Source organism: Pteropus medius, unplaced genomic scaffold (genome assembly GCF_902729225.1).
Source record: "Pteropus medius unplaced genomic scaffold, Ma_sr-lr_union100, whole genome shotgun sequence".
Classification (NCBI taxonomy): domain Eukaryota; kingdom Metazoa; phylum Chordata; class Mammalia; order Chiroptera; family Pteropodidae; genus Pteropus; species Pteropus medius.
In genome coordinates, this window is record NW_024352783.1 from 7,079,985 (window position 1) to 7,091,949 (window position 11,965).

General features: G+C 39.8%; 1 protein-coding gene across 2 annotated transcripts in view; it reads right to left on the minus strand.

Moving 5' to 3' along the window:
* Positions 1-160: 160 nt before the first annotated feature.
* The window catches only part of TRIM16 (tripartite motif containing 16), an 18,660-nt gene continuing 6,855 nt past the window's right edge, over positions 161-11,965 (minus strand). For both annotated transcript variants that reach the window (XM_039847413.1, XM_039847412.1), the window contains 4 exons: positions 9,354-9,587; positions 7,185-7,350; positions 6,620-6,715; positions 161-3,030 (listed from right to left, as the gene is read on the minus strand). In XM_039847413.1, coding sequence (XP_039703347.1) covers positions 2,447-3,030; positions 6,620-6,715; positions 7,185-7,350; positions 9,354-9,587 — 1,080 coding nt within the window. In that variant the 3' untranslated portion in view covers positions 161-2,446. The remainder of the gene's footprint in view (positions 3,031-6,619; positions 6,716-7,184; positions 7,351-9,353; positions 9,588-11,965) is intronic.

The window sequence follows — 11,965 nt, forward strand, 5'->3', positions numbered from 1 at the left end:
AAAAGATGTGCCTATCAGTTGAGGCAACGACAGAAAGAAGGCAAATATTCCTAACATTCAATTTTGCTTTGATATTTTATATCAAGCAGAACGGTCTTGAAACTGCAAACAAACAAAAAGACCTGACAGGGAAACAAAGTTCACAGCAGGTAAAGAAGCATCCAAAGGGTTCCTTTTATATGAGTCAAATATTTCTGGCCTAAACAAATCACATCTCATGACGCAGACACAATTTACCAATATGACCAAAAACCAGGTATTAATCTTTGAGAAATTAGGGAGGATGATAGAAGATAAGGACAAGAAAATTGTCTTGATTTTTAAAAAATATAGCAGATTCTAGAAACGACAGACTAGTCAACCTGATGTTAACCCACAGCAGAATTCTAAAATGGTTTATCACATAGTTTGTGAGCATTTAGAAAAGAACATGACACACACCAACAACCTACAGGGATTCAATATAAACAAAGCAGGCCAATTCAATATATTTCATGTACCTCATTTTCTCTTTTAAAAGCATTATTAGACAGACACAGCAAGGAAAGAAGACATAGCTTATTTTGATCCCTGTCATTGAAAAAGTCCTTCTTCAAGTCCAATGGTTAAAGGGGCAAAAGGCAGGCTACATTATTGTTCAGTTCTACCAGTTAGCACAATTTATTGAATAACTAAATCCAGAGCATATTGACCAAGTGCTGCAAGATTTTGAATTTGGTCCTATCCCAATAAATATATGTATCAATAAAATCAAGACTTAAAAAGAAAAGATTAACAATTCTGTAGTTGATACTAGGCGAAGGAGAGCTAATATATTGTAAATAGAATTATGAATCAAAACTAACTCAGCAAGCAGCAATAATGTGATGAAATTTAAAATTCAAGTAAAAAAGTAAGTTCAATAAAATTCAAATTTTTAAAAATTCAAATCCTATACTGTATATATCTTCAGGTACAAATAATAAGATGGGGTCTCTGGGAACAAGTCGAGCGATACTGAAGTAAAGTACTCTTGAGATAGGAACATTAGACTGGTCAAAGACAAAACAAATATTAGAACAAAAGATGCTCCTAGTGTTCTTATCATTTAGGAAATTACAAGGGTTTCAGGAGCTCTGTGCCAGGAACCAGGGGTAGAGACCAAGTAGGTATTTTTATTATAAATAATATCACATTTATTTTATGCTTTCTGGTTTTCATCCATCTCTTTTCCAGGGAGAACAACAGCCTGGGTAAACAGACTTGCCTTGACACAGTCACAAGAAAAGAATGAGAAGTTATATTTCCAACAGGGGCTTCAGGTTATGTTCTCAGGTTATGCTGTCATTTGCCTAAAAGTTTGATGAACATTCACCATTAATCTTATGGAGCACATCTGTTAAAAGGAGGATGAAATGATGGGGGGGGGGGGGTGAGGGTGGTCTGGAAATCATGAAGTAAAATGGGAAATGCAGTGTGAAAACAAGAAAAGTGGGAAATATAGTGTGAAAAACTTCCTGGGAGGACATGTGTGAGAACGACCCTCAAATACTTGAAGAACTGTCCTTTGAATGAGAAATCAAACAAGTCCACATAGTCCAGGTGACTTCAGATGAGAGGAATAAGACCCTTCTCCAGAGGTCATAAGACTAAGACTTGGACTCCACTAATACATTCCTTATAATTCTCGCTGTCACTGCCCCGCCCTCAAAAAAAAATGAGTGAGTTTTCTGACACTGCACAGCTGCATAGCCTATCAGATGTGGGAGAATGCAAAGAGATTTTCAAACTCTGAGAGGAAGGTTTAAGGTGCTGTTTCCTTCCATTTGTGCAGTTCATCATATAGTTTATTCCATTAAACACAGCACCCATATCTAATGAAGAAGGCAGCATGGTATATTGGTTAAATGTTCAATGTCAGCCCTCCCAGTTTAAATCCCAGCTCTGTCACTCACTCACCATGTAACCACAGTGACCTTGAGCAAGTTAACTAAATCCTTGAACAAACAGTTTTCCCACCTGCAAATTGGGGATGATATGAGCATCTACCCATGAGACTGTATGAGAGTCATGTAACTTGATGCATAAGAAGCACTCAGAACAGTGTCTGGGATATGGGAAATGGATAATAAAGTTAGCAATTTATTACGATTACTCTATGATCTTTTTTGCTCTTTCTGAAGATTCCTGATTACCAATTCTGGGCACAGTGTGCCGTTCACCTGAGTAGACAGAGAATATCACTCAAAAATAATGAGGGGGACTTGGCACCTGAAGATAACTACAAACACAGAGAATAGCACAGCATGGAGCAAAAGGGAGAAGCGACACCATTCTCCTCCACAGACCCGCATGATTTCTAACGCCAGCTACCACTGGCAGAGATTTCTATCCCCAAGTCACCCTTAATGCAAGCTGCAGCTCAATCATCGTGGTTAGCAAAAGTCTGGAATATGGATCCTAGAGCCTACAGAGCAGCTTCCGCTGAGGTGGGGACTGGCTTTTCAGGTTCCTCTCCCAGATCCACAATTCGGATGCTGTTTTCCTTCTTTGAAAGCCAGAAGGCAGGATAGACTGGCTCTGAAAACTTGCAGTCAAACTTGTGAACCAGAGTCATGGCATCGGGTTCCACGCCATAGAAAGAAAGGATCCCTCCTGGGAAGTTGACGTAGATGCCCAGCCTCCGGAAAGGATTGGCTTTGATCGGGGTTTCCGTGTCACTGTGCCAGGCTGTGAACTCCTTTCCATTCCAATGGAGACTCCAGGAGAAGTTGTTTCCGGAAATGCAACTGTTGCGCTCCTCCCCTTTCCGGTCAATGCCTTTGCAGGTCAGGCCAATGTAGGTGCCTGCCCCAGAGATCTCAACCTCAAAATAGTACCTGTGCAGATACAGGCTCTGTTGCGACAGCACCTGCCGCCAGTGCACAAACCTGCTGGGGAGGTCCGGGTAGGGATGCTCCCAGGGCGTAGTGTTGGTGACCTTGCGATTGTCTTCCTGCAGCCGGAGATATCTGTGTGCTGTGTCAGGGTCAAACATGATGTCACATGCATCTGCGGAGATACAGAAGTCAGGGAGAATAGGTCAGAAACCAACAGCTGATTGAAACAGAACACTTCAAACCTGATCAGCTTCCAAAGTATGAGTAAACATCCATCTCCTTGATCTCTGTTTACCTAGGCTCTGGAAACCAGGTGGGTGAAAACCAGAAAACAGAGAACACAATGTGATATTATAATTTATAATAAGAAATGCATACTTGGGCTCCCCACCCCCATTCCTGGCATAGAGTTCCTGTAACCCTTGGAATTTTCTGGGTGATTGGAGCATCTTTTGTTTTAATGAGGCAGTTTTGGGTGGGCTCCTGGATGGCTCCTGAATGAGGGCTGCTCACTGGGAAGAATAAGCCATGATTAGAAGCTTGGAATTTTCAGTCCCATCCCCTACCTCTCCAGAGAGGAGAGAAGAGCTGAAAATGGAGTTAATAATTTATCGTGCCTACATGAGGAAGCTTCATAAAAATCCCATTAGCAGGGGGTTCAAAGATCTTCCAGGTAGGTGAACATATCCACACAGGGAAGTGACATACCCCAACTCCACAGAGATATAAGCCCCTGAGCTCAGGACCCTCTCAGACCTCACCCTATGTATCTTTTCAGCTTGCTGCTTATCTGTATCTTTTATCATATCCTTTAATAAACTTGTAAACATCAGTAGAAGTTTCCCTGAATCTGTAAATTGCTCTAGCAAATTAATTGAACCTGAGGAGGTTTTGGAAGTCTCTGATTTGTAGCTGAGTCGGACAGAAGTTGTGGATAACCTGGGGACCTACTACTCGCAATTGGCATAAAGGATCTCTATGACTCCCTGAGGTAGGATGAGAGAAATCTTGTAGGACTGAGCCTTTAGCCTGTTGGATCTGATGTTATCTCCAGGTGGATAGTGTTAGAATTGAGTTAAATTGTAGGACACCCAGCTGGTGTTGCAGAGAATTGCTTGGTGGGAAAACCCACACATACAAATAGTAAGTGATTCTAGACCCCTTTTAATAGTCACTTCATTTCCATCCTTTCGGAAGCTCAAATTGCTTGGCATTTACTGTATTATTGCTGAGCTGAACTGAGAAATAAAAATCCATTGATTTACTCATTCATTCATGCAACCAATATGTACCCAGTGTTAGCAAGGGTTTTGGGGGAACAGGCATTCATATACCCACATTTGACCCATTCTTCAGTTGTTGTTTTTTTTAATATTTGACCAATATTTAGCCTGGTGAACTCTCAAACAGTTCCCCACACATTTTTTCTTCCCAGTCCCAAAGAATAATAGCACCTCCATACAACCAGCTGCTCAAATCACACTAAAGTTATTTTCGACATTTCTTTTGCCCTTATCCTCACCCCTACCTTATCCCTCCTCACACACGCACAGGCAGCAGCAAGCCTTGTGGATACCACCCACTTCTCTCTAGCACACTGCTTCATTCCCCATCTAAACTACCACCAAATCTCGCCCAGACTAGGGCAATAGGCTCCTTGCTGGTCATGTTGCTCTCCCCTGCCCCACTTCCGTACTTTTCCCATGAGAGAGCCACAGTGCTTGTTTCAGAGTGTAGGCTAAAGTGAATCATGCTGCCCTGCTTACAGCCCTTTAATGGTGCCCCTTGCTCTTCAGAGAAGGCAATGACTCCTCACCCCAGCCTGCATGGCCCTGCATAATTGGCCCTTGCTTGTGTCTCAGCTTTGTCTCCTGCCCAATCCCATTTGATCACCACACTCCAGCACCCTGACCTCAGACCGACCTAACACTGAGTCCACTTCAGGGCTTTAGCACAGACCATTCCCTCTGCAACGCAATTGTCACCCCAACCTAAGTCTGGGTAATTACTACTGATCCCTTCAGGTTGCTAAGAATTCATGTCCTCAAAAAGGCTCTCTATGACTCCTTGATCTGAATCAGTTACCTTCCCATTGCTGACTCTCGGAGTACTCTGGCTTTTTCAATTTCATGCTACTCATCACGATGTGTAATAATCTATTTTTAAATTTGTTTCATGCTTGTCCTCCTTCTAATCTACAACATCTACATTTTATGTGGAACTCTATCCTGGGGTTCTAGCTCAGAGAAGATGTTCAGTATATACTCGCCAAATGAATTAGCATATTAAAGGCTATTTAAAAATACATTAATTTAAGAAATTATCTTATTAACTTGGAGCTTTCCAAACTCCTTTGGTAAGAGAAATTCTTAGTAGTTAATGATACCACATCCTGGAAGAAAATAAGGACACAGTAGCCCCAGTAGCCCCAACAGTATCCACAGCAGCACATTTACCCACCACCAACTCCTTTGGCAATCCTTAACATCCAGATTTTGAACAATAATATTCTTCTCATTTAAGGGGACCCAGGACTTCCAGGAGGCAACCTGGGTGTCCATAAATGGATAAAGAAGAGGTGGTATATATATATATATGATGGAATGATACTCAGCCATAAAAAAAAAAGAATGAAATCTTACCATCTGCAAAAACATGGATGGATTTTAAGAGTATTATGCTGAGTGGAGCAAGACAGACAAAAAGACAAATGCCATATGATTTCACTTAAATGTGAAATTTAAGAACAAAATAAACAAATAAATAAAACAGAAACAAACTCGTAGATACAGAGAACATTTTGATGGATCCCAGATGGGAGGGGTGTTGGGGGCTGGGTGAAAGGGGAGGGGATTAAAAATTACAAATTGGTAATTACAAAATAGTCATGGGGATATAAAGTATAGCATAAAGAATATAGTCAATAATGTTGTAATAACTATGTATGGTATCAGATGAGTACTAGATTTATCGGGGATCACATAAGTTATGTAAATGTCTAATCACTATGTCGTATACCTGAAACTAATATAATGTATGTTAACTGTAATTGAAAAGTAAAAACATTCTAAAAAAATAAGCCTTGAACACACCAATGCAGTCTGTTCTTTACTAAGAGATGAAACCACATCAGCTTGTTGATCATAATGAAGTATTGATTGGAAATATAGTGTTTTTAAGAATGCAAACTGACCAAGTCAATACCACATAATGATAGGACAATGAGTTATGCAATTCTGGCTAAGCAAAACTTAACAGGGAACCATTGTTAACTAGCCAGGATCTTTGAAAGTGCCAAAGTCACCAAAGACAAAAAGACTGGACCCAGATTGAGAGAGACCTAAGGAGGCATGGAAATATCTGTGATCCTAGATCAGACTTTAGGCTAGAAGAAGGACAATGGTTAGAACACTTGCTGAAACATGAATAAATTCTGCGGTTTTGTTAATAATATTGTGGCAATGTTCATTCTCTGGTTTTGATCAATGTACTGTAGTTATATAAAGTGTTAACATTTGGAGAAGCTGGATGAAGGTATACGGGAATTCTTTGTCCTACTTTGCAATGTTTTCAAAAGTTTGAAATTGTTTCAAAATGAAAAGTTCAATTTTTTTTTAATTGAAAAATTTTAAATGTACTCATTTAGGAATAGACCAGAGATTGCAAGAACCTGAAACCTATGTGAGAGATGGAGTTTTTGCTTTAGCAAAGCATTACACTGACATTAATAAGTAAAGAAAGGAGAGCTGTTCACAACTTACATTGGAGGAACTGTTGCCTGGTGCTGGGTTCAGGTTTTGAGGTCCAATACTTGCGCTCAACAATGGCAGATACTTGAGTTCTGATGTCATACTCCTCTACAAAATCAGAGAGTTGTAAATGCCCACCTGTTCCAGATGGTAAGGAGAATTTAAGAAGCAGGTCTTCCCTGGGCTTCCTGGGGGAAGAAGGGGCTGGAGCCTAGTCATGTCTCAGAAAACCAATGCTCTGTGAACCATGTTTCTCTCACGGATGAAGCAAAATAGGCTGAAAAACATCCCAGACTGACTTGGATTTCACTTAAAAGTACAGGCATTAGCAATCTGAGAAGCTGGTCATTGAAATGCCAGCCAGTTGCATGATGTGGCTAACTCACCTTCTCTGGGCTCAATCATAAAATTAAATCAAGGTAAGTGTCAGTTAGTAACATAGTCTAGCCAAAGGATGGCTTTGAAAATGAGATGTTCCCATGATTTTTTTGTTCTCCCTCCACTGGCTCTCTCTGTCACCTGCTCCATCAACCACTCTGAGAGGCACACATACCACAGCCCACAGAAAGCTTCTCACCTTCCTTGGCAAACTCCTGGAGCTTTTCCTTGTAGTTGTGCAGCAACTGGATTAAGTGCACGGTGGAGTCTTTGATGACATTGCGAATGCCTGAGAGCTTATCCTTGAGTCCTATGTAAACACTAGGGAAGGTGCTATCCTCGGTGTTCTTAAACTTGCAATACTCCTGCAGGAAAGGAAACATGGTAGAACTTGCTTTGGTTTCTGTATTTCTTAAACTAGGCTGGTCTCATTATGTCACTTTATACAACTGTAAAATTGGTTGATGGTAATATGCACTTCACAAAGAAAATATGTAATATGTCCAACTCAGGATCTAACAACATAAAAAGCACTTTTTTTTTTAACTGGAGAAGTGAGCTTTTAAAAAGATGCCACAAGCAGCTCCAATACACAGTCCGCACTGGAAACCGAAAAACAAAAAGACATTTTATGCCAACTGCCCAAATGAAGGTAACATTCCTGCTACACTGATATCTTTAGGATTTAATACGCTATCAGTTGTTAGAAATAAATTAATTAATTAAATAATTTGAACACAAGCCCCAATAGGGAATGGAGGACATGGTACTGCACTCAGAAGATGTGTAAACAAGTCCTCAGACAGAAAAGGTTGCTTTTAGCTGTAACACATTATCAAAATTTAAATGTAGTTGAAACATTAAAGAGCAGACTGATACAGCATAAAACTTAATGAAGAAAACAGTTGTATCAAAATAACTAGATAGATTAGTGGAAGAAAAGAAAAAGTCCAAACCAAAGAGCTGATAGAGAAAAAGATAGATAAACATTTATTACTCTGTATAGATTTGGTACCATACATGATAAAAGTAGCATTTTAAATCAGTGGGGGAAAGGATGGGTTATTCAAAAATGGTGTCATTTCAGCTGGCTAATAATTTGGGGGAAAGAAAGTTATTTTTAACCAAAATAAATAAGTTAACATACTAAAATACATTTTGTGCAGATTGAAGTTTTTATGTTAAAGTGATAAAAAGAGAAACAAATAAAGGGAAATTGTTTACATAATTTGGGAAAACTTTGAGAAAACTCATGACATAGAAAGCCAAATTTTTATTCACAGTTTCTTCATGTTTTGATATTGAAAAGCAAAAGAACTGACAAAGAAACATTCTGCTATATTTTTGTCTGTCTTTACCTGCTGCTCTTTCTCTCAATCATTACAAGGTCAACTATGGCCATCTTTGGACGGTGGGAGTAAGGATGATTGCTTTCCTTCATATTTTTCCATATTTTACAATTTTTTCCACAATGAACATTTACGTTTGTTGTAACTGGAAGGGAATTTTTTTCAAAAATGCAATCCAGAAAAATTATCTGTATTTAGGAATATTAGATCTAAAGGAGACTTGAAATTACTTACTCTGATCTGATTGATAAATAAGGAAGTGATAAATAAAGAGACTGATTTGCTAAAAACTGTGAAGCTATTTAGTGACAAATCCAGGACAACAGAATTTATGACTAGCCTAGTGTTCCTTCCCTGGAAGATTACATGTGTTCAGGTCTACTTTTAATGACATTTGCCTTTATGTATAATGGCATATTGTAATAAAAAGTCTTGTCCTCTCTGCTGGGCCTTCCTCAATCACCTCAGTACATGTAGCCTTCTCTGAAAGGCAACATGTCTCTAATCTCACCCTTGCCAGGCAAGCCTCCTTACTACTGTCAGAGTGGTTTCTAAAGCACACTTGTCATCAATCCCACATCTGAAGTCTTCCATTGGTTCCTGGAACTTCCTGACAAAAAGCAGACTTCTCTCACAGCCAGATGTCCACCTGGCCCAGCCACCTTATCTTCCATCATTTATGAAAGCACCTAGTTCCTCAAAACAGTTGTGCTTTCTCAAACCTCTCGCCTGCACACATACTATTCGCTCTCCTGAAGCATACCTCTCCTCAAGCATTACTCACCTCCATGACTTGGTTTCAGTCTCCTACTGGGAGTACCTTCACTACCCTTCCTGTACTCCTATACTCTGCTGAATCAAGATCTGCTTCTCTCTGTCCCCCCAACTCCCTATGCCCCATTTATCAAAGAGCGATTCCATTCCCATATCTGCCAGTTAGTTCCCTGGTGTTAGTTGTGTAGATGCCTCTGCCATTCCATCTCCAACCCCCCTACTCTTCCCACCCCCACCACCTGTACCTCAAGGAACAAGACAGTGTTACTGATGGAAGCAATCCTCCCCAGCTCCTGCTTGCTCTTCTCCATCTCTGCAGTCCTGTGCTCCAGGTGGGTCTTGATGCCATTGGCCTGGCTCAGAGCAGCTTGCTCCTTCTCCTCCAAGAAGAGCATCACATCAGCCTGGGCCTTCCTCATGGTGGCAAGGAGTTCCCCAAACTGCTCCTCAGCCACCATCTTCACCTCTGACACCGACACCTGGCCGAGGGTGGCAGTGGGGCACAACAAAGATCCTATTAGCAAGGCTTCTAACTTTATCAAAACTCGACACGCAGAAATGTAAATCTGAGAAACCTGTAAATCAGGGAGCAATTTTTCATTATAAAAAGAAGGCTTTTATTCTCATATGAATTCTGGGTTCCTGGAAAAAAGACTTACTCTCTAGCATGTAAGCACTTATTTACCCATCATTAACTTAGTCTCTGGACCACGGGGTAAGAGAGTGAATTATATGATGCCTGAGACCCCTTCCAGCTCTGACAGTCGGGCTGCTCTTCAAGGTTCTGAAATCAATTTTCCTACCAGAGCTATTCATGTATTCAGTGTACTTGATAGTAACATTTATTGTAGCAAATTAATAATTTGGCTTCTTTATACAAATCGGTAGCATGAATTGGCTTTCTTAGCATTTCATTATGTCTGATTAAACTGACCACTGAGGCCATTAAAGCCAAAAGCACATCTAGCTTATAGCGTCTCTACCAGGTATGAAATGTTTAGGGTGCATGTCAGTGATGACAGCACCCGTGCACTGCAGGATGAGCATACCTATGCAGAATGGAATGCTACATTCAAATAAAATATAAAACAAACTTCAGTGTGATAAATATTAAGGATTTTCATGACGGCACTTGTGCATGTGGGAATCTGTCATTTAACAGGGTGAATGTCTTTTATTAATGCTTTCAGTCAATATCATCTTTACAACATCAATCCAAGTTTTAAATGGTTTCCCCTTCTCTTTGATAGCACTTATGCACTAGTGCTGACAATTATAGTAAAAGGTTCTTTTTTTTTCTTTTTTTTACTATAGTTAAGAGTTCTTATAGTAAAAATATTGCATTCTTGAGAATAATCAGTCCTGCATTCTTAGTTCTAGGCTTGTTATCAGGCAGTCTGGGTGTTAGATGCCAGGAGGTCTAGAGAATGGGTTCTAGGGGATCTGATCACATCCAGTGGTCTGGATAATAGATATAAGGTAGATATCAGGTGGCCTGGATATGTGAGTCCTTCAGGGGGTAATCGGAGAGTTTTCTGGAGGTCTAATGTATGTCCAGATGTATATCTAGGCATTGACACTGGACTGAAAAGTTCAAAAGTTTAAGTTCCCAGGCTAGTTAGAACAAAAATGAAGTCTTTCCTCATGCCTCAGTCTTCATAATGTTAATAATTTAGCAGCTTAGTTACAGTGACTCCATTTTATATATTCCTTATCTCTCCTCTTTCGTCAGAGGCAGCAAGCATTTATTTGTAATCAAAAAGAACTGCAGTTTGAGGAGCACAGATTCAAATAGAAACCCAAATAGTGTCCCAATTATATGATGAAGGAAGGATTTTTATGGGAAAAGGAAGAGAATAAATACACGAATAGAAAAAAAGAAATTCCTATTGGTACTAACAAGCTGAGTTACCCTTTAGCTATACATGGCTAGTTACTGATTCCATCTTCAGAAAGAAAGTCCATAATCATCAGTCTTCTAGTCAGGATGTCTACTTTGCAACCAGTTGTCTGTAAGACAATGTTGTTTTGACCCAGAGTGTTGTGGGAAAGGAAAGAAACCCATTTACTCCCTATAATGACAATATGTAGTTTCCTCATAGAAGCACGATACAGTGAGGCTGAGAGACATGAGGTTAAAGACAAACTTTAGAGTCCAAATCCCTCCTCCTTCACCAAGGCCTTTCTGAGGAAGGGTGGTGGACAGGAGGCCTCAAATGATGCTGATAGATTGGCCCTTCTGCTGTCATATGTAGCCTCTCATTCCTAAACTTTTCCATGGTGAAATAATTCTTCCTTGTATGTAAATTAAATGGTAAAGGATATAACTTACTGCCCAAATGATGACAAATAAAGACTATGGAAAGGAGGGGCCTCAAACATAACAAACTATCAAAGATAATGATTTAAAGAGGTACACATGCCTGTAAATGTACTGAGTCATTCTTAGGTCAAGGGAGTAACAATCTCAGGTTCTCTTATTCCATCAATCTAGAGGCCCCAAACAAGTTTTAACATCTCTCTGTCTTCCCATCCTTTGTGCATGGTGGCACTGTGATAACTACCTCTCTCAGTTATCATGCAAATATGAGAAGAACTACATAGGGATCAAATTGTCTGAAAAATAAAGACCTGGGAAAATGCAAGATGCTCCATTTGTTTCTCCAGATTTTCTTGTGCCTAGAAATCAATAATCTCTGAAGGTTTATAGGGCTTTAAATGGACAGTTGTTTTTCTTTTTATAAGATTATATGGGTAAGAAGGAGGAGTTTACTCTTCAGTAGCTAGTTAGTTGTAAACATTGAAGAGGAGGAAATTAAGTTGAAATGGATACATGTATTAGATATGGATGGATGGA